The sequence below is a fragment of the Acanthopagrus latus genome, chromosome 11 (assembly GCF_904848185.1).
Source record: "Acanthopagrus latus isolate v.2019 chromosome 11, fAcaLat1.1, whole genome shotgun sequence".
Lineage (NCBI taxonomy): Eukaryota > Metazoa > Chordata > Actinopteri > Spariformes > Sparidae > Acanthopagrus > Acanthopagrus latus.
In genome coordinates, this window is record NC_051049.1 from 1,783,992 (window position 1) to 1,806,910 (window position 22,919).

Genomic DNA, 22,919 nt, shown 5'->3' on the forward strand with positions numbered 1-22,919 from the left:
AGTGGTTCCCGAGCAGTGACTCCGATCTGACCACTTACTTCAGTAACGAGTAATCTAACATTTTAATATTTCCAAACCAGTAACCAGTCGACTTCTGCAGGATGTCCCCCACCACCCAAACCACAAAAACTGGACTTTGGTGCAAAACAAGTAAGTGGGGGAGAGTTGAAGAAGTTGGTCGGGCAGTATGTTGTAGAGGACATGCTGCCCTTCAACACGGTTGACTCGCCCTCGTATCAATGCCGGATTCTTACAATTTTTGGTCGGGATCCATAAGATGGAACACACTTATTGTAAGAGTCTGTGGAGTGGAAACAGTGAAAGATTGAAATAAAAACTGGTGTGAATTCTCTGCGGGGTTTCTCGACACACAGCATTTATTTCATTGTTAATATAAAGAATTTGAGTTTGTGGAGCTTTAATAAAGTGTTTTTGCTTTATGCTTTATGATAACCACACCTTAACCCTAAACTAAATTGCCATCGTAATGCAGGAACATTGTGGGAATAATTGATTCAAAAAAAAAAAAAAAAAAAAAATTGGCAGTAAACATTCGAGAACGTTGCCAATGAATGAAATGTGCAGTTTTACAGAATCGTCCAATTACAACAGTTGGCAAGCGGGCTCTCACACACACACACACACACACACACACACACACACACACACACACACACACACACACACACACACACACTAGGCTCCTCAAAATGAAATTGAATAATAAACTGTTGGCATCAAACCGCAACTTATTATGAAGCCGAACCCCCACCGGCAGAAATGAGCTCTGCCTCCCGAGATCAAGAGACAGGAAATACCTGCCGCTGAAGGGCCGACTCTCTCAGGTCCCAGCAGATTTACTGGAGCAGCTAATGGCTCCAGCAGCGGGGCCTGTTTCTCTGCCCTCCTTCTCATGAATACATCACATCACACTCACACACACAGACACACAAACACTCTGGCAGATATCCACACATGCACACACACAAGGTTTTTTTCATGCTGGAAAGCAAACTTGCAAAAATGTACTCATGGATAAAAGTAAAGAAACAAGGCCGAGTGTTCAGACTAAAATGTATCGCGTAGTAAAATGTAAACGGGGTGGGGGCACGTCGTTTCAGGTACCATTCACATGAAATCTGATCCAGGAAGTCCAGTTTGAGTAACATATCCATGAGTTTGAAGGTTCATCAGATAACAGAACTCTTGAGAAAGAATTACAAAACTCTATAAAACGAACTTTACTACTCTGGAAGTCAGCGCAGGATTAATTATTTTAATCCTGCGATGACTTCCAAAGTAGTAAATTAAATTAGTAAATTAGCCCTCTTCCAAACACGTTCAGGATTTGGGGACTCGGTTTGACCCGACACGTCAGTCCAGCGCAACAAGGACTTGCATTCTCACTTGAAGGTGTCTTTCACCAGCGACACACTTCTCTTGAGGTCGTTTTAAAGTAGCCGCCCCAGTTTACGATCGCACTGTACGGCATCTACTGCTTATTGTTTGAAAAACAGAGACGAAAAGAAGAAAAGGAAGCTCACGTTCGTCAATGCACGATGACGATGATGCACCTCTTGTCGTATTTACACTGGTAACTTAGAACTGGGCCAAAAGTGCCGGTGCAAAAGTCCATCTGGTGCTGAAACACTGCAGTCTTATTAGTGAAGTGCTAATGGTTTGACCGCTGCTCCTGCAAATATAAAAGTATTTAAAAATAGTTTACTGAGTGTCCGACTGGAATCCCTTTGCTGTTTGGGGGATTTCTGTGCTCTCAAATCAGCTGAGGGAGGAAAACAGTGAAGAAGCAAGAGAGGAAAAGACGAAAAGAGTCAAATTAATCAGAAAGGATGGAAGAAATGATAAAGAGTCAAGTCAAGAAAAGGACAAAGGGGAGGAAAGAAAATAAGGAGAAACACTTTACTGTGAGAAAAAAAGTGCAATATTTCCATCTGAAATGTTAAAGAAAACGTCTGAAAATATTTAAGTAAAGTACCAGAACTTTTAAAACTGCAATTAACGACAGAATATGAGTAAATGTACTGAGTTTACTTTCCACCTCCGATGCCCAGCACACACACACACACACACACACACACACACACACACTTGACTCCACGCACACACTTGACTCCCTGAAGACACACAACACGCTCCAAACCTCGGCCTCGCCTGGCTCTCTGCTCTGACTCACGTAGGAAAAAAAGATTTAATCATGGGAGTAAATTGGCTCGGTGGAAAAATGATTCGTCGGGGCATAATGTGCATGTGCGAGCCATTTCGACTCATTACGCCGTGATCTGAAAGGTTATGGAATTGAAACCAGCATGAGGGACGGAGCTTCCAAGGGCACCGAGAGCGCCGGGGCCCCGAGAGCGGCTCCACATGTTGTCAGACAACACGCTACCACGGCAACACTGGGGGGGGGGGGGGTGACGGCGGCAGCGGCATGAATTGTGGGTAAATCTAATTGGGTGGCTCTGCTCTCAAACCTCACTCAGAGCAATGAAATGAGGTGTTTGTTGTTCCAAATTACGCTGAATTAATGTATACACTTACACTTACCACACACACACACACACACACACACACACACACACACACACACACAGATGCCATCATGTTGGTTTCCAGCTGTGACATGCTGGATGTTATTCAGACCTGCACGTTGTTTGCTGTCAGGAGGCAAAACTCAGTTGTTTATAGGAGGTTTATAGGAAACGCCACGTTGCCAAAAGTATGTGGACACCTGAGCGTTTCCACTCATATGTGATAGTTTAACACGTGATTGACGCTCCATGGGCATTAATGTGCTGCTATAACAGCCTCCGCTCTTCTGACTCAGGCCATTTGTGTCAATCCGCGTAAATAACACAATGTGAGATTTAAAATTGCACGCAGTAAAAATTTGCCAAGGGTACAATTTCGTCCAAGTGATCAGCCAGTTGTTCTCATTTTGGGGGGATCAGTCTAATTATGATTCATATAGAATAACAGGTGACGTAGTTTAAAGAGTGAGTCAGGTGAAGTTTTGCATACCTGCATTAAATTTGCCTAAAAACAACTCGAGCCTTGTTACATACATTGTTAAGTTCTTTAACTTATCTTGAGTCACCTGTCGCTGTAACTTTAACACAAGACTAAATGTGACATTACTTACTTCATTACTTCACTGTACAATATCTGTAAACTCGTGAGCACTGAGGAGGTTTGTCTGAATTCAAGTCGGCCTCTGACTGAGCTCAACACTCAGCAGAGACTCCGGTTCTGGTTCATCAAGTACATCTCCCCTCCAGCCACAACAATGGAGGTCACCTCCGTGAACTTTGCTGCAGTCAGGTTGATAAACAGGAGCGAAGATAAATCCACTTCTTAATCACAAAAGTTTAAAAGTAATCTCTGAGCTCTCCTCCTGTCAGGATCCGGATCAGAGTAGAATCTGATGTTTATTCCTCAGGAACATCTGGCTCTGCACCGACTCTCTCCTTCAGAGCTGATCGCCTCGAAGTTAACGAACATAACTTCATTAATTTATGTCATGTTTTCCAAACTGTGACTGTTGATGATAAATGAGTCTGTTTTTTCCACCCAATCGTCAGAATAAATGTTGATAATGTACATTTCTGCAAACCAAAGATATGTTCAGATTTGACATTCTTTAATGTTACAACTTAACGTTTATTTAGGGTCAATTTTTTAGCCTTTTGTTGTGTCAGCGCTCTGCTTCTGTCCTGGTTATGTTTAGGTACAAAACCCACTTGGTAACGGTTAGTAAATGATTGTGTTTTGGCCTCAGAAACTGTTTCTGTCGTCACAAACATGGCTAGAAACTGTCCCGACAGCATCGGTGTAACGCCACCGCCATCCCCTCCATCTCCCAAACTGAAAGTCAGCTAATAACAAAAGTCATTATGGTTCATGTTTGAATCTGTTGGGCTGCTTGTTTGTTAGCAGAAGGATGAGAGCAGGTTGTCATGAAGCTCGGAAAATATAATGACACATAAAAATGTTTTCAGCAACACACCCATGAACACACTGGCCCTGCACTGCTCCCTGAATCACTCATAAACACACACACACACACACACACACACACGCCTTTTGCACAAGCTCCAGATGGGAAGAAATTCTTTTTTGTTTTATGTGAGCAATGCTTTCCATCAAATGCGGCTCAGCAGGAAGGTCATTTTTGGGAAGACAAATGATTCCTCCGTTTGGTATTGCAGCGTTTACTTTCAGATGAAAACAGCTCGATGTGTGTGTGTGTGTGTGTGTGTGAAGCTGAAGGCAGGACCTGCTGTATGTGCTCTGAAGCAGTCATCATTTGTCATCTTATGTTTGGCTCACAGATTAAACCCTTACAGTCAGCAGCACCTGATCCAAGCTCCAAACCCACATCGCTGGGTGAAATATTACATGTTCAGGGCCGGGCCTATAAAAAAGTCTGTGTAACTAATCCCTGCTCTCCGAGCTGAGGAGAGCTGAGTGTGGCAAAAAAATCCCACCCTCAGACCCTCGACGACATGCTGGGAGAGTAAAAACCCTGAATGGGCAGCCAGCGTACGAGCAGCCCAAACATCATCAAGGATTTTTTTTTTTTCTGTGACATGATTTACTATGAGAACTGGAGATGAAGAGGAGGCACATTCCTCTGGTATGGATTCTCCCAGGGAGTGGAGGTTAGGCTTACTCCTCTCGCTGTCTCGTTGAAACCATCCCGGCTCCAGCGGCTGACTGAGGTTTCCCTCTCGGCTGCTGATTCCACAAAGACTCAGTCTGTTCACGATGAAAGCTCCGGCTGTCTGAGCCGGTGGCTCTGCTCTGGAAAATGACCCCTCTGCTGCTTCCTGGGGGTGTTTACTGTCTTCGGGAGGGTGGAAGCTATAGTGTGACCATTGCATTTTTACAACAAGAGTAATGACTGAACAGCTGAAGTACTGTTAGCACCGCCTAGAGGCTGCAGTGTTCATCACATCCCACAATAAAAATGAAAAATACTGAAAAAGCTTTTGTGTTTTTTTACTTGTTATGGGGCTTGACAAAGTTGGTCCAGAGAGTTGCAAAGGAGGAAATGTCCATTTAGATGAGTCTCTTAATCAAACAAGTACATTTTCTGGTTGAAGTTCTGAATAAAGGATTGAGATGTAGAAGCATCCACGACTGTAAATTCCTATTTTCTCTTGACGATGTCCTCGGTGTTGAACAGATAGAAAACCAAGACTGTCCTCAAAGAAATAACAATGTGATAGGTGTATGTCATGGCGATTTGCATTCAAGTATCTTTTTAGTAAAACTTATTCTATAATACTTCAGTTTACACATTAATATATTTAATGTGTGATTTAAAAGCTGCCTTCCATCACGAAATTGTAATTTAGAGGCGAAAAAAGGCATTGACCGCTGCTACTCTGCTAGGGTAGCATTTTGGCTAGCTAGCATTTCAGCAGGACTAGTTTCACAAAACTAGCAACAAAACTAATATGACATTAATATATGAAACAGTTATGACAGTCAGGGGAGCTGTTTCTAGCTAGCTAGCCTAGAAACAGGATTTGCTTTAGCTGTTTATTGTTTTAACTGTGTGTTAAATTAATGTCAACAAGTCAGATTTTGGTCTTAACTAAACACATTTCAGTACAATGTAGATAAATGATATAAAAGCAGCTTGTCACCTAATTAAGAATCAAAACTTGCAGTTACTGCTGCTCTGTTGAGGTAACGTTTAGCTGAACAGCAGAACTAGTCTCACAATTTTCATCTACAGTATTCGCCTGGATTTAACTTTTGCTTTTCTTATGTGGAATAACGCTAAAATACTATGATGTAATTAACAGTTATTACAGGGGGGTTTTAGCTGAGGCTAGCTGTGGCTATCTCTAGCTCACTAGCCTATGATATGATTTGCTAGCTGTGTGGGCCAGTTGATATCAGAATTATTCACTATCATTGTCATATATAGCCACTGTTGTACGGGAATAAAATAAACATATGATGCAGCATTAATGGAAGTATTGTCACTTATAGAGATGTTATAACATCAAACAAGCATTTTAGATCATCATGAAAAACAAAAATGTAATCTGCATGTAAGCTGCAGGTGAGGCTGTGTTCTGTTGCTGCAAACAAACAATGTGACGGTTAGGCGCCAACATTTTACGTGTTGGCGTTGCGCGTGAGCGATGGATCAGAGGATTCTGAGCAAACTGAAAGAAGTATTAATTTCTGTCCACTGTTTGAGCTCTGACTTTAAGTTGAGCTGTTCCCAGCGGCGTTGTGCACGGTGAGGTGACGACTCCTGTCCTGAATACAGCATCGGTCACCACACCGCCTCGTGTCTCTGAGCTGTCTGAGATACACTCCGTCTGGACTCAGGCCCAAAGCTCTGCTCTGCTGACGTGACGGGACAAATTAGTGTTACTCCGGCTAATATATTCAAACCGCTGCGGAGCGGCTGCAGAAGACATTGAGAAGTATTAGAAATGATAGCCTTGACTGTCAGCGACGCTAACCACTCCTGAAAAGGTGACAGCACATTTGGCTGCTATTTGCTGAGGGAGAGAAAAAAAATACCTACGAGTTTAACTTTGGGGGCATTTTGATCTTTAATTCATACGGGATGTGGAAAATGTGTTCGGTATATTCACATCTCAAAAGAGTCATTCTGACGAGAGAAACACGCCGTGGAGATCATCTCACGCCATCGCGCCTTCAACACTTTGATGATTTTGTACTTTCTCAGCAGTCTGCTCATTGACAAACTATCCTTTCATAAAAAAGCTCGGGGAGGAACAACTCCGCGCCGCTCCCGTCGAGCGCTTACGCACGCAAATGGTGAATATTTGAGGCGACTCCTGGATGTGTTTTACGCAGACAACATCTGACAGGCTTGAAATGAAGCCAGGGCAGATATGAAAGCAGGCACTGTCTGTCAAAACCAGGAAATAATCAGCCCCACCATCCACCTCAGGGGCCCATCTGAAAGTCATTAGCCCGAAACAATGTGCTGCTTCTACTGTTAGTCTGTTAAAAAAAAAAAAAAATATATATATATATATATATATATATAATAACAGTCATAATACTTAAAAGAATTACCATAACGATTTCAGAGGATCTCAATTATCTTGTGTGTTTTGAGCTCAGTGTGGAGGACTGCAGCTCCGTCACTGTGACGGGTGTGGACGGCTGTGCTGTAGGAATATATAAAGAAATTGCTCGTCATTTATGTTCCAGCCTTGATTATAATAGCGAACGGTGATTATCTGTCTCTAATCCCATTAGCCTTTGTTCTGACCGTGAGATGAAAACATTAAACACACACACACACAAAAAAAATTGCATTCAGGAATCATTAAACTTCATCCACATGCTGCCTGAGCTAAACCTCCTCAGCTGAAATATAAAGTTAAAAGCTCTACACAGAAAGAAATGCACAGAAGAGATCAATATAAAAACTACATCTATTAATGCAATGTTACAAGCAAAAGTATAAAACACATCGTTACATAAAAACTATATTAATATTTACACCCAACCGAAACTGATTGAACATGATATCTACTGCAGTAGAAAGTGAGCAGAGGACTTCATGCTGTGAAGGTGACATTAAGACGCGTCTCCACCTGGTGTTAACATGTGATCTGGATCTGGATCAGGGAAATGTTCAGTGTCGAGTTGATGCAGATGTAAATAAACGCCGCGCTGCGACTGGAGACCACATCTGGAGGAAGTTTGATGTTAAAAAAAAAAAACAATCTGAGGCCATTTCCTTAAGAGGATTTGTCCCAGTCTGGCCATCATTCCCATACAGAGACCTCAAGTTAAAATTACCTGGATGTGTCTGTGTGTAGCTGCTTGTCTCTGCAGAACAAATACGTACAAAAAACACTATTTCTGTTATATTATCGGAGGGTTTTCTTCCCAGATTTGCTCGCAGCACGCAGATAAAACAGAACATTTGCTGCAGCATATTGGTGCACCGTGCTCTCTGTCTGAACAGGCAAGATTAGTTAATGTGGGCATCGAAAGGAAGCTGGCAGCGCTTCATGGAGCTTCTGTCTCCTGCGTGTCCACAGCGTGATATGAAGAGGGCAGGAAACAGCAGCGGCAGCTCGTCTGCTACGTAAGAAAATGTCACAAAACACTGAGGAGTAAAGTTTAGAAGTGCACTGGTCACAACCTGATCTGCCAAATAAATGTTGGCATTGTACGTTACTGCAAACCACAGATATGAGTTTCACTTTTCAATTAGATGTTGTGACCAGGTGGTTCTGAAGTTTAGGCACAACAGCCACGTGGTCAGAGTTCAGATAAAGTGCCAGGTTTTGTCGCTGCACACACAGTTGAAACTACCTAAAGTGGCGTCAGACTGATCTCACGTCTTCCTCCGGATGACAGTCTGCTCATCATTATCATCTGAATGTACCATGACACATACTGTAGAAATGCTGAGATGGTATGTATGAAACATAATAATTCAACTGTGGTTTTGCAGAAACGTGCAAAGCAAATATGTCATTCTGGCAGCCGGGTCGTCGCTGCATCGGTGTTCCACACTTCCTGTCTGCCACGTTCCGGTTCAGCCCAGCGGACTGAGGTTCTGCTAGAAGCAGCTAATGTGAAATGAAACCCTGACTCAGTTTTCAGGCTGTGGCAGGTTGCATCCAGACACAGATCACATGTTAATCACACTGAAAAATAAAAAGGCGATAAAGTCTTTGAATCAAACCTAACATGAACATTATTGTTGTTGCTGTAACATGCTGGATTTAGTCAAAAACGCGTACAAATCATTCACTGAGAGGAGAAACCGAACAGTAAATCTGAATCCACATGTTCTTCCAATGATCTCCAGAGAGCCGAGGCTCGATCTGTCATCAGCATGAAGAAGCTGGAGGTGGTCGTCCTGCAATAAATTACAGTCCGACGCTGTGGACGTACGGGTGCTTCTGCAGAAGTTTAATGCCCATTTTAAACCTTTATTTCATTTTCTGTCCCCATATAATCACCGCGGGTGCCATCACGCCGCCCACAGGATTTATCTCCTGATGACATCATGAAGATTTGGGAAGTGGGACAACATGTGAATTCAGCTTTAGGTTGGATTTCCCCTCTGACTCTGTGATAGTGTCACTTCTACTTCATGGCGATCATCCAGACGGGCATGATGATCTCGGGGAAGCCGTCCTGCCGCTCCACAGCCAGGATCTCCAGGCCGGCCTTGGCGATGATGCACCTCATGATGTCCAGATGGCGGCTGATGCTGCTGTCGATGGGGTCCAGCTTGCAGCCCTGCCGCGCCATATTGTCCTTTATTATGATGACGCCATTCGGACGCAGACTCTTCTTACAGCGAAACAGGAAGTTCATCAGGTCTTTGTCTGTGAGGTGGCCTGAAGAGAGAGACGGAGACAAACCTCAGGTAACATCGCTCCATCAATTAGACCACCAACTACAATCTGGTGCAGAGAAGAGTCCTCTCCGCCACGCCTCCTGAAGGATCATCTTCAGGTCTAATGGGATATAATCTCTCCAGATCCAGCTCATCCGACTTCTGCCCTTTTTGTTTTGAACAATAATCATCATATTTTCCAAACCTAAAGGTGGATTTCTGAGTCTCGTTTCCAACTCGCCAAATACTGACACTTTGTGATGATGACTGACTGACCTCCAGTCACAAAGCATCAGAATCTGAAGAGTTGGGATTGAGATGCAAAAAACAAATTTATTGTTGCCCCTTTTCAACCATCATTAGCGGCTCTACAGGTTTTTTTTAAAGGCGGGTTCACCTGAGAAAACAACAACAGACCCAGTGTCAAAGAGGCTCCTGTAAAACGGTGGATAAATTCTTTTGAGCATCACACCTCCAGAGAAATGACTCAGTTCACTGACATCGTTTAAGCCATTCGGTCCGATAACATTTGAAAAGACCATTTAAGTTAGTCGGAAGTTAGCCGGCTCGGTTGGAGATCCAGGTATGTTCGTATTACGGCTTCAAAACACCACTTCCAACATGAAACATCCTTGAATAGACCTCCTCCCAAATTCCTTCCTTATTTACACGCCACCACCGGATGTTAATAATGTGTCGCATCAGAATTTAGCATGTCGACTGAGGTCTTACGTTTAGATCAGAGCCGAGACAAGGTGATAAAAACCTGGATTACACTTTCCCCTTGAACACAAAAGTTCAGTCTAAACAGGTTTAAGTGATATTCTGACCAATGGAAAAGGGGTATATGCTGCTTAGCAGTAACCATTGTGCGTCCACCATAACCACACGAGAGGCAAGAATCTCTCTTCATTACCTCGACATGGCAGCGCTCTGCAGGTCTGGATATATTCACACGAAACATGATGATTCACTGCTGTCATTACACCAAATCTCTGTACACATGCTCTGCTTCGTACTTACAAGCCACCCACTGCATCCAGATGACGTCGTACTTGTTCTTCGGAGGTGTGAAATCCTGCAGGTTGTAGCAGTAGTAGGTCTCGATGCGGTCAGCGTCGTCGCCCAGGTACTCCTCGTGTGCATGGAGCAGGAAGTGCTCCATCATGTCCGCTAACTCCATTTTCTCAAAGACAGGAAGGAGGACGCCTTTGCTGACACGGCCGATCCCGGAGCCACAGTCCAGGGCACAGTGTGTGCCGGCTTTACCAGGACCCTGCAGCAGCAGGAGGAAAAACATTAAATTACTCGTAAATATCACAAAATTCAACCTTATTTAGAGGTTTATCTCCAGGAGGAAGATCGTTTGTAGTAAAAGTGAGGTAATCATAAAAAGAAGAGCTGTATTTATGTTTCACAGAACACTAAATGTCAGTTTCCCTGCAGCATGTTATTACCATTTCTATAAGTCTGAGAGGAGTCGATTCTTTATTCTGTGTTTCCAGATGTCAGGCTGCTGCACCTCAAAGCACCGACGGCACAAACAAGTCGACCTCAGTTCCTCGGGGCAACCAGACTATGAACTCTACCACGAGGGGAACAACAGTCACCTCACTTGAATCATGCTGGTTTTTCTTCCTTTTCATTTGGTATTCTGACCTCACTCCAACCCCTCGGCATCGGGGGCCCCGGTGTGTGATTGTATGAAAGATGGGGCCCCGAGGAGCTCTGCGCTTGTTACAGGAGGCTTCCTGGTCGCAGTGAATTACTGCCATATTGCTCCATACGTATGTAGCTCAGTTTAATCTGGATGTATTCTAAATCTTTTCCTACCACACCAGTTTTTAATGGAGACGTCAGGTTTAAACAGGAGCTGTTCACAGCCGGGGAGGAGACTGTTGGAGGGGATGATTTGTAGCTGAGTTGTTGGAGGAAAGAGAAGCTTATTGATCCGTCACTCAGCTTCTTCACGTTAGAGTGAGAGGAAAAAAGTGAATTTCTGAGAGAGCAGTCTCGAGCCAAAAGTATCCATCGATTAAGCGATTAGTCAATCAAGATAAATTATTCCCTAACTTCTCTAATTGATCTATTTTTTTAACATTTTATAAACTAACTGATTAATCCAAAATGAGCAGATTAATGCATGATGAAAATAATAAATGCTTCTGCAACAATAATCCAGCTGTTACAGTCTCATGACCAGCTGAACTGAACTGTTCTGTATGAGCCAGCATGAACACGGAACCACAGCTGAGCTCTGTTAAATCAGGCCGTGTTGTGTTTACATTAGCACCCGTGCAGAAGTAGCCACTTAGCCTCCCGAGGTTCCTCTAAAGCGTCCAATCTTAGCAGTTTATAATTAGAGCTCCTGTAAAAATGATCCTCTAAATAACCGGGTCTCTGGGCCAAACCCATCCCCCTGAATTAGCACTTGGACTCTCTGAGCACCTAAAAAAAAACTTTGACATACACCCGCTGGAGCTGACGAGGAGACCGTGCACACACACACACACACACACACACACACACACACACAGACATGTGAGTGTAGGAAGGCTTAAAGGGACAGTTCACCCAAATGTGAAAATCCAGTCATCATCTCCTCCTGATGATATAAAGTCATCCTCAGTGTCGGGATGATGATATTTTGACTGATTTTTTGGGGTGAATTTAGCTTCAGATAGAACAACAGAAGCACAAACACCATTTCTATGAGGTGTGTTGTGTCATGAACAGGTAACCACCTTTTCAAATGTGTCCTTCCAGACTCATCACTTTAAAACATTTATAAACCTCCTTGTATTTTATCACACTCTGTTTCTCGACAGAAAGTCTCAGAAATACCTCCTTCTCCTCCTCCTCCTCCTCTTCCTCCTCCACTGTGAACTAATTAGTGGCAGTAAAAAATGACCACAGTACAAACTGATTAACAGCTGTTGGCTCAGCTTGTTCTGTATGGGGTGTTTATGGGGCTGGCATCACGTCTGAGCTACTATTAGAAAGACGCCTCCCACGTGAAACACGGTGGAATTCTTTTTGTACAGTCAGGATGATAAATTCCTCATCCAGAATAGATTCTGACGTGTATGTTCAGAGATAACAGCAACGGTGTAAATCGATATACTCGCAGACAGACGCCGCAGTGGAGGATGGAGATGGAGAAGCAGCAGAGTTTCACTGACCTGATTCAGCTTTTCATGAAGTTAATGTGAGTTCGTTTCTGGACACTCACCACAAACCTCTTCAGAAACTCCCGGGAACCCTCCAGATCAACGTTGGATATCTCCACGTAATCTCCCATCATGCCCTCCTCTGAGGCGGGGACGTCCTCGTAGAACTGCTGAGCTCTGTAGTAGAACTGTTTCTCTCCTTTGATGTACTCACAGGTGACCGGAAACAGTTTCACTGTTCGGACGCAGACGGACAGAAAGACAACAGATGAAGACAGGTGTGGACATATTAATGACAACGGTTCAAATTAATTGGATAATTTAATCTATTTACTGACGGATGACGCCCAGCAGCGATGTCAACATTTTCTTCTCCTTTGCAGAACCCAGCACCTTCGTTACCCACAATACAACTGGACCACTAACAGCTGGGCGGGCGCCTGATATGTGTTATGCTACGTGCTAGTGGCTAATGTAGCCTGGAGCCTGTAGCAGAGATGAGCAGCAGTCTGCAGAGGTCAGCTCACTTCTTTCTGCAACAAATATTCTTTTTCAAACCCTTCAAACCAGGTGTTTCAGGAGCAGCTTGCAACTCATGTGCACAAAACATCAGGCATTAAAGGAAAGGAAACCCAAAAAGCGTCATGTGACCTCTTTAAGGCTGATTACATCTCTAATGATACGGGAGAGTTTTAGGGAGGTAATCAGTAAAAGGTTGTTTCCAACAATAGATCCGACATGACACGGGACTGGAACACCGTTTACGATCCCTCAGGAGATGTAGAATGATAATTTGATTACCAGAAGACTATAAATAAAGACGTGTTGCCGCGCTACTCTTACACTCTGCTCAGCTGTTACATGATATAAGACAACATGCTGCTGGTTCAAGCATCTCCACTGTTTGCATTTACAGAGTTTTTAGGTTAAGTTACATTACTGAGAAACTGACACAAGGCTTCTGTGATCACAACGGGACACGACTCGGCTGATTGAAGTGTTCAATTATGTGTCGTACTACGATGTCTTTGATAACTCGCTGTCAATGACATGCTGTGACATTAAGAAACTTTACACCCGGCTTCTTCAACCATCCCAACCTCTCAATGCTTCGGTTCTGCTGAGCTGAAATAAATCCTGAGAATGAGCGCAACATTTCCGAAGGCTTAGATGACATGTTCCGGCTGTAGAGGGGCGGAGGTGGGGGGTCATGAGGGGGAATGTCTGTCCTCTTGTGAAGGATGTTCAGTGACAGAATTCATGACACCACAGTGAAACATTAAGAGGGAGGGGGGGTTCACGTCCAGCTGGACCAGAAACATCAGGCCGAGGCACAGAGCCAAGAGATGGACTGAATCGTTCAGCACCTGGAAGTCACGCTATACATGTCGAAACGGACAAATCATGCTACGACTCCACACGAGCGCTCGCTCGGCCGTGAAATGTTTCAGGGTTTTGTCATTGGAGCATCTAAAGGCGGCAGTTACATGTCATGCGACTCCACAGGGAAGCTTTCAGAGGACGGGTAAGTATAGAAACATCGAGCAGAGCCGAGACGAGGGGGGAGACAGCAGGACAACGAACATGTCTGCCAAGGAAGAGTCAATCCAGAGACGCCATATTCTTCTATCTCACACCTTCAAAGTGGACCGGCTCATTAGAAGTCAACCTTTGAACTTCGATGTAACAAAACACGACATCTGATTAAACAATCGGGTCAGAAGATGATGATTGTTTCTGTATCATATGTCTAAAGTTAAATCTAGATATCCAGTGTACAGTGTATGTATTTTAAAACTCCCTCTCTCGACATTTACTGTATTAAGACATAAAAAAGACAAAAAATAGATTTCATTGAGTCCATTTAAAGCTGTAAATAATCTGACTGAAGCCGTCTGACTGACATGAGTAAGTGCGGTCATGCCTGTCATGCCATGCCATTAATGGGCCCTGTATCAAGTTGGTGGTAAGAAAATAAGGCATCTTTGAGCCAGAACGACCGGCGGGTCACGATCTCCTGTTTCTGCAGCCCGAGCTCTACTGATGGACAAGTTCCCGTCCTGACGAGGATCAGGTTCGACTCGGTCTTAACACCTTCGATGATGAAGTGTAGCCTTCATGGTAAGGAGATTGTGTCGTGTTTACGGTGCATTTCACGTTAAGAAATAAACATAAAGATATGATATACATCCTCTGTTCCACCGTTTAGTTCTCAATGTATTCTAACTTTCTGTAAGTCTTTCTTCATGAAACAAGATACAGCTTAAGAAACAAATCGTACATTTTCTACCTTGAATTGCTTTAAATATCGATCTCACGCCTGTGTCTTCACACGTCTTCTGACTCCTTTTCGATCACATAATTATTTGCCTGTTCTCCTGTTCTGTAATTGGATTGTTTGTTGGACAGCAGCAACAAGATGGTGGTGATAATATTCATATTAAAAGTCTGACACCAGGTCATCGCTGTCAATCCGCTACGAGGAGCACCGAGCATCAGTGATGTAAACACAGGGTTCACCTCTCCTCCTCCCACTGTCGGGTCAGAACACGGAGTCGAGTGCAGCTGTTTGATCCAGGACGTTGTGGTGGATTCAGGTCTTTGTAAAGATGTGGACATCAGTCTCTGATTTCAGGTTGTTTGGTCAGACTTTCGTCCATTTCTCGTTCCTATGACCAGACATTAGCCAGGAGCAGCATTAAATCCAAGCTGAACAAGCACGACTGTTATTCTGAAAGTCTTTCTCCCCTGGGCCGGTCCGACTGGTCGGGTTGGACGATCATCTCAAACCTGCTGCTCTTAATCCAGAAGTCCGGTTTTCTTCACCTTTGCTGATGAACGTATTTCTGTCACAGGTAGCACTTGTTTAAGCAATAAAGATGGAAGAAATATGAAATATTAGAAGGGAAACCAGATTTCTCCCTTTCTGCCTTCCTGTCACCTTCAACTTTGATCATTAAACTCAAACTACAATTTAAACTAAACATAGCAACACACTGTGTGCACGTGGACGAGTGAGAGGATGCTGTAATATTTCTTTGATCCTTCAGTAGCGTCTGTGCTGCTGCAACACAAATAGTTTAACTACAGATGTTTGTGTGTGTGTGTGTGTGTGTGTGTGTGTGTATGTGTGTGTGTGTGTGTGTGTGTGTATGTGTGTGTGTGTGTGTGTGTGTATGTGTGTGTTGGCTACCATTCGGCCATTCTCACTGTTAAAAATACAAATCACAGACAGCACATGTGCATGTTCTCATGTGCAGAGGGAGCACGCAGTTCGGAACACATTAATAGTCCACGTTTCACACATAGCCCCAAATTCTTACCCATAATTCCTGGTGAAATCACGTGATTGTTTTGTAACTTAGAAATCACCAGAGAACCTGCAGGCTGACACACCAGACACTCGTCAGGCTACAACCGCTGCAGACGTGTCTGCACAAGGTACATTAAGCTGCCCTACACTGTACTGTAGGCCCACTTCAATACGCAACAGATTGTTATATAACATATGTAACAAAGAGTTCCTGCTCCGTCTTTGTGTACTGTCTGTTATCAGCAGATGTGCATTTAGCTCAGAATAAAGATTTAAACTCCAGAAACATGTTTCATGTTTACAGTCAGACTGAGAAACTGTGTGAAGTTAGAGATTAGTTGCTCTTACCTCTTCATACAGGAAGAACAAAAAAAAAAATAACTAATGCAATTTAAGATATGTTTTCATCTATACATGCACAACAGGTGTGTAGCATTCAACACTTCTGTTGTCATTCGTGATGTTTTTGTGTTTTATCCCATTCAGAATGAACCCGGTGCACATCACATGCACTGTTGTACAGATTTGAAAACTATTTTCTTCAGGTCTGCTTTAATTTCTCTCAGTTAACGATGCATTGCCTTACAGTGAATGTGTGACTTTAACTAAACTTATTACGAGTGTGAAGTTTGCTGCGCTGCACATTTCGAAGCCTCTGCTGCAGTGTGAAGTGATTCGTACTCAACATGCAAAACCAGCAGCATGTGTCGCTCTTAATGGAGTCAAGGGTCAAGAAAAGGTTGTAAATCCTGACCTCTCCACTGCGACACTGGGGTGGGGGTTGGACCTGTGTGTGGCCCTTCTTCTTACCCAGAGGAATCTTCTCCACCAGGTACAGGTAGCTGGCAAAGAACTCGCTCCTCAGCGTGTGGTGCAGGTGGAAGGACATGCTGTGACGACACATGGTGTCATCCGTCTCTTTCCAGCGATCCCTGACCGCCTGGTGAGCGGCCTTGTACTCAAAGCTCGGTGATGAGGTGCGACCATCATCCTCAGCAGAAATCTCCATTTCCTTGCTGTTTGTGGCCACCTCAGGGAGCTGTGCTGGTGTCCTGACGAGGAGGGTAGAGGAGAGTAACACTCACGGTGCCCGTTTGGGACACTGTTTCTCCAGCTGCTGCTAAATCTGTCAAGCTGAGTGTTCAACACGTCTCTGCCAGCGTTCAAGTGATCAGCAGAGATCTTTTTCACAGGGCGGTGCTCAGATTTACAGATCACCTGCTCCGGACACTGACTTCAGAGGGAGTGAGGGAGGGGGGCTGGTGTAGGGAAGGAGACGCCTGCTGTCTCAGGGCGAACAGAGGCTACGGAGCTTCAGGCTGCAGATTCCAGCAGGACATGAGAGTCCATGCGTCCAACCCCCTCGCTGCCATATAACGGGACGCTAAATTTAGCAACGTCTTCTCATGTTTGTACACACGGCTCCTGGTTTGTACCAGCACCGCTCCTCGGACTCCAGACAGCAAAGTCACAATTAAAGTCATCTTATACTTTTATTGAACATGTGATTTTTTTCCCCCTAGAAAACATCTAGATTCTTAGAAAATAAGAAAGTGCAAAGGTCAGACAAAATGTTTCTATAGACTAAAATCAAGTTCCAAGACAAGAGCTGCGTAGAAATCTCCTGCACGACCTGCCGTGTTTTCTGGACTTTGTCTTGTCTTTTGCTGTTTCCCTCCACACCTGCAGCCCATCAGCTCCCGTCCTGCTCGCTGGTTTCTACCTGCACCTCATCTTCCCTGGTTCAGTTTGTATTTACATCCAGTCACTAGTTCAGTCTATTTTGAGTCATCGTTATCTTTCGTATATCTCGACTGTGGAAAGCATTCGTCAAGAAAAAACATAAATATGTAGCCACTGTTGAGTCGAGCCTCCTGCAATTAAATGCAGTCAGAGACGAATGAGATCTTGTCCACACATGAACAGATTGAAACCAATGTATGAAAACGCAAACGCAGGCTGGAGACGAGACAAAAATCCTGTCCCGTCTACACATAAACACACGTCCAGAAGGCCTAAATGTTCATTTTAAGATGTACATGCCAGAGGGAGATTATTTATTCATGAAACTAGAGACTGACCTGAAATTCCTTCTGTATTTATGTCCAAGGTCAAGACCAAGTCCTGCACTTTTCTTTTTTGGTAAAGTTATTCTAGGCTGCCCCATATGGCCTTCGATGATACTGTGCTATCTTTAGGCTAAATATACCAAATACATCTTGATAATTTTAAACCCCCGGTGGCCCAGTCCTAAATCAAATATCACAATATTTTTGATCAAATACCTCGATATGGATGTTGTGACCATACTGCAGAGATGAGTATTGGTACAAAATATGAGCACAGTGACACTTTTGATCCATAATCATCAGTAATGTAGATAAACAATGTGTTATGACATATCATAATATCCAAAATCTAAGATATTTTGATTCTGAAATTTCAATTTTAAAGACAAAACGATGAGTTGTACCTCAGTTTTATCCTTTCCACAACATCAACATGTAACTGGATCTTTTTGGCTTGAGGAGGACATCACAATCACTTGAAGGTTAAAGTCTTTTTTGATTCTGTCATGTTCAGTCTGATCTCTGCTTTTTAAAAAAAAAAAAAAATCAGCAGCTCCGACTCAAATCCAACAACAGCACAAGAGAAGGTTTGAATGTTGGGAGTTTAACTTTTAACCAAACTGCTGCTGATTTTTGCTTCTTTTAGAAATGATCATTCCAGCGTGCAGAGGTTGAAGCTTCGGCGCCTCAGTTATGTCATCTCATCACCTATATGTGGCACACTCACCTCAGGTTGTCACAGTCAAGTCATGAGTTACAGTCGCTGGTGATTCATGGAGCTGTCTGCAGTCCCTGTTCTCAACTTAACATTTAATGGGCAGCTTTGTAAAACATGTTTAATCCTGATGGCTGCAGATGTATGAAAATAATGAAATAAAAATAAAGTATCCTGGTTTTGATTGTATTCAGATACAGGTGCAGGTAATTCATATCCCCGTATGATCATAACAGTCTCCATGATTCTGCAGCTGTGTGTTGATTTCTCACCATCTCAGCGACTCAATCAGGTGGTTTGGGAACATGAATAAGATGTTTCTGCCACAGTATCCTGGTTCTATCAGAGAACTCCAGGCAGTATGATTTCTCACACTTAGGATCAGGATGAACTGTTCACACCCACAGAGGAATAACCAGGATACTCCGAAAGCCTGATCATAACCAACGTGCCTGTAAACACAGGCAGTGATCATTCAGTCTGTCGCCAGGGAATACGGTTTATTTCTGACTCTTAACACAAATAATGTTCTGATATCTCCATCACGAGTCGGAGGCTAAATTAAGTGCGGTGACATCAGCTGTCACAAAGGTGGAGACTGGCTGCTGCTGAGACGAGCAAATACTTCCTGCCGAGCAGATTTACCAAGTTACAGTATCGATTACAACTACTTGTGTTTATTTCTCACTTGTAACTTTAATTTGTCAGATATGTGGCTGGTGTGGACTTTAAATGTTCAAAACCAACACTCTCCTACAAAAAAAATAAAAATAAAGTGTCTTTCTTCTGCATTAAATTCTAAAAAGTCTGATTTCAAGGAAACAAGTCAGAATAAATCTGGAAGTTCAGTGAGCTGATGTATCAAAACAGGTTCAGTACATTTTACATTATCAAGTGTTGCTTCTCATCACGATTTGCCTTATTCTTATCATTAATTATAATCTACTTGTTTCTAAATAACTTAATCACATTGTATCTATAAACCAAACATATTTCTGTCTGCTCTCAAAGAATCAAAACTTGAAGGACTCAATAATTTACAAAAGAAGGAAAACCGGAAGTGCACATGACTAAATATAAAAATCACATGGTTATATCTTTTCTAAGTAGAATACACTTTGTCTTGCGCTGCCTGTGGTTGAAGTTTAACCAAAGAGAACCCAGAAAGTATAAATAGTCAAGAGAAAGTTGAAGTCAGTGTCAGTTTCCTCCACAGATCTGTTACTTCAGCTCATATTCGTAGATACGTAACTCTGACTCGTCTTCTGTGACTTCAGAGTCAAACCAACAAAGGATTTTGACCAAACTGCTTCATTCTTTAACACAGAAGAAGAATTTCTATATTTTGATGAACACATTTGTTGATCATTTAAAGGAAAATCAGCAGATGTTCACTTTCATGCAACTGTCTGAGATTAAATACAAATGAAAGCTGAGACCAAATTATATCATTAAAAAACAGTGAGGACTATAAACGCAACACTTATGTTTTGCTCCCATTTCCCCAGCTGAAGCAAATATACTTTATTTCATAAACAAAAATATATCATTTATCTTTGAGCTCAATCCATGTTAGTGAGTGTGTCTCCTGTGCTGCTTCAGTTAAACCTGACAGGTGTGTTGATCAAGCTGCTGATTGAACAGATTAGTGCTCAGCTGTGTCTTGAACTGTTGACACAGACGTCTCATGCTCACAGATTTTTAACAAGTTTCTGCTCAGATTTTGAGAGAAACAGTTAGTCTGTATCATAAGGGACTTCAGTGTTTTATTTCAACTTGGAAAAAAAGGAGGAAAAACAAATTACTGTCTCATACATGTGGTTCACTGTGATCTAAATTACCCTCTTAACCTGCCAATGTTGGTAGCAGATGTTTATAACCACAGTATCACCAAACTCCCTTTACAAATCATCTCATTTAACAAGCTGCTGCATGAGGAGAAACCCATGGAGTTGTTTCCTTCCTTGTAAATGCATCGTGTAATGTTGTGCTTGAACACCCTGTTTCAGCTGATTTCACCATTTACACCCGATTCATGAAAAAGACAACATTTTATTGATGATAAACGAGTCAATGTTAAAAATAAACGAATAAATAAGCTTCTCATTTGACACCTGTGGAGAAAATCCCCAGACTCCCTTAGAAAATCTCTAAATTTTCAGAGTTGTGGAGTTTAGAGAAACTTAATCAACGCTGTGAAACACTTTCTCAGACAAATTATTAATCACTCGGGCCTTCTTGTTAATTCGGCAACTGTGATACATGGAGATATTTCTCTATATGACGTCACCTGTGCGTGATTGTCCGCAGCAGCCTCGTCCTCCCGGACCACAGATGGCAGCAGCGCTGACTTCCGTCACGTTGCATGCTGGGAGATGTTTCGCCGCCCTGGCAACAAGCTGAAGAAATAAAAAACATCCGCCCCGTCTGCATCAGCACCAGCTGCTCCTGTCCGAGAGGAACGGCTTCTGATGACGGATTTATTTCTCTTCTGAAGAAAATGGACAGTGTACAAGCAGGAGACCCTCGTTACCTGAAGAGGTGAAGTGAAAACAAATGCTAAGCTAACTTGTTTTTATACCGTTAGCTTGTTATCGTGTCGGTGCAGCCAGCAGGATGCTCAGCTGCTCATTTACAGTGCGACAGGTCATTTAAATGACTGACTGAGGTTAACAGACTCTTCTGTTAATTCTGTTAATGTTAATGTGTTTTTGTGAAAGTTTGACCGGCTGAAAGGAGCTAAAAGCAGCTACCGCTAGCCCAATGTTAGCTAACCTGTATGTCTGGTAATGGTGTTTGACGTTAGCCAGGCTAAATGGAGAAAATACAACACACACCCTCTTTATTTTTTCTAACAATTAATAAATTTAATATTAATGTAAACGGTTAATGTTGATAGAAAACTTGCTGTCCTGATATTATCAGTCTTAACTGCTGCTAAGTTTGAGTAAATGTGCCTGAAATCAAGTATACAAACACCTTGTAGCTAGCTAGTTGATGTTGTTGTATGCTAATTTGTGCTTTAATGTGACAACGTTTGGTTTTATTTCGGTCTGTCACAGAAAATAGTCCAAATACAGATTGTATTAAAAAGGGTGTAATCACCAAACATTGTAATTACTTAATCAAATGTGTTGATGTAGCAGCTTTCAAACCAGTCAAAGTGATTGTAAATAAAAATGGGTTGTGAGGAAAACAAAATGAGTTTAGTTTGTGTCGAGTGGAGTTGATTCTCACATTTTCCTCTTCAAGATACAACAGTGTTACATGCAGATCCTAGTCTTTATATAAAGAAAAGACAATGGCGATAAGTTATATTTATAGTATGATTATTGATATTCAGTCAAATAAGTGTAATCATGACACAAAACAAATAACATTTCTAAAAGCTTATTTATTTATTTCAATCAAAAAACACTTTCAAACAGTGAAATACTGACAGACAGTTGTCATGTCTGGAGTCAAGTCACAAGTCTCTATCTTCCAGATCCTGATTATCACTAAAAGTCTGCTCTAAATCCCAGTAACAATAAGCAAAGTGCTGTGTCTGTGAGATAATATACAGTACATTTAAATAGAAGTAGTTTTCATACTGGTGTTGCACCTCACACAAACAATAAAAGCCCTCATTAATGAATCTGGAAAGCTGAGGTCCCCCTCGTCTTAGTAAGCTTTACATCCGAGAACCATGTTTATACATCACAGCTGAACTTTGACTCTAACCCGTGTTATTCCTGTAAATATTCTGCTGCCATTTAATTGTATATACAGACATCCTGCTGTCGAACTGAACCTGTGAGCCGTACTGATGCATGTGATTGTAATGCTCTTATTTATTGTTTACTGAATAAGTTTGGTCAAATTATACAACCTACTCTTACAGAATCAAACCAGAACAGGTGTTAACTTTTACTAACTGTTTGGAAAATAAATGAAGGCAGTGAAATTACTGTTGAATTGTGTTTTATTGTGAGAACATTGTTTACTTAGGAGAGTGAAGAGCTGCAGTCTGGACGTCCACCCGACTGAGAAAGCACTCGTCGTCCATTATGAGGTGGAGGCGACCATCTTGGGGGAGCTGGGAGAAGCGATGATCGGAGAACGCAAAGAATGTCAGAAAATGTGAGAATAATGCGTTAAATTCAGGATTCAGTGTCATACTACTGATCTGTGTGTACTGCTGATTTAAAGAATGAGAATGAATGCCTCTCTGTCAAATAATGATATTATCAACAATTCCTAGCCTGTAACTATATCTGAA

The 22,919-nt window shown here is 42.5% G+C and overlaps 2 protein-coding genes across 6 annotated transcripts in view; one reads left to right on the forward strand and one right to left on the reverse strand.

The window, feature by feature from the left end:
* Positions 1–7,351: 7,351 nt before the first annotated feature.
* Positions 7,352–21,047, reverse strand: mettl11b (methyltransferase like 11B). Of its 5 annotated transcripts, none has more exons than XM_037115814.1 (4): positions 20,949–21,047; positions 12,624–12,796; positions 10,415–10,667; positions 7,352–9,392 (listed from the first exon to the last, which is right to left on the reverse strand). In XM_037115814.1, exons 2-4 carry the CDS (start codon positions 12,693–12,695, stop codon positions 9,136–9,138), a joined length of 582 nt encoding a protein of 193 aa, XP_036971709.1. In that variant the 5' UTR covers positions 12,696–12,796; positions 20,949–21,047; the 3' UTR covers positions 7,352–9,135. The 5 variants fall into 5 exon arrangements, with proteins under 5 accessions (XP_036971709.1, XP_036971710.1, XP_036971706.1 ...); XM_037115815.1 differs by lacking the exon at positions 20,949–21,047 and adding an exon at positions 18,931–19,069; XM_037115811.1 differs by lacking the exon at positions 20,949–21,047 and adding an exon at positions 16,685–16,883.
* The window catches only part of kifap3a (kinesin-associated protein 3a), a 33,565-nt gene continuing 31,654 nt past the window's right edge, over positions 21,009–22,919 (forward strand). Inside the window, exons 1-2 of the mRNA XM_037115804.1 lie at positions 21,009–21,199; positions 22,649–22,780. Coding sequence (XP_036971699.1) covers positions 21,024–21,199; positions 22,649–22,780 — 308 coding nt within the window. The 5' untranslated portion in view covers positions 21,009–21,023. The remainder of the gene's footprint in view (positions 21,200–22,648; positions 22,781–22,919) is intronic.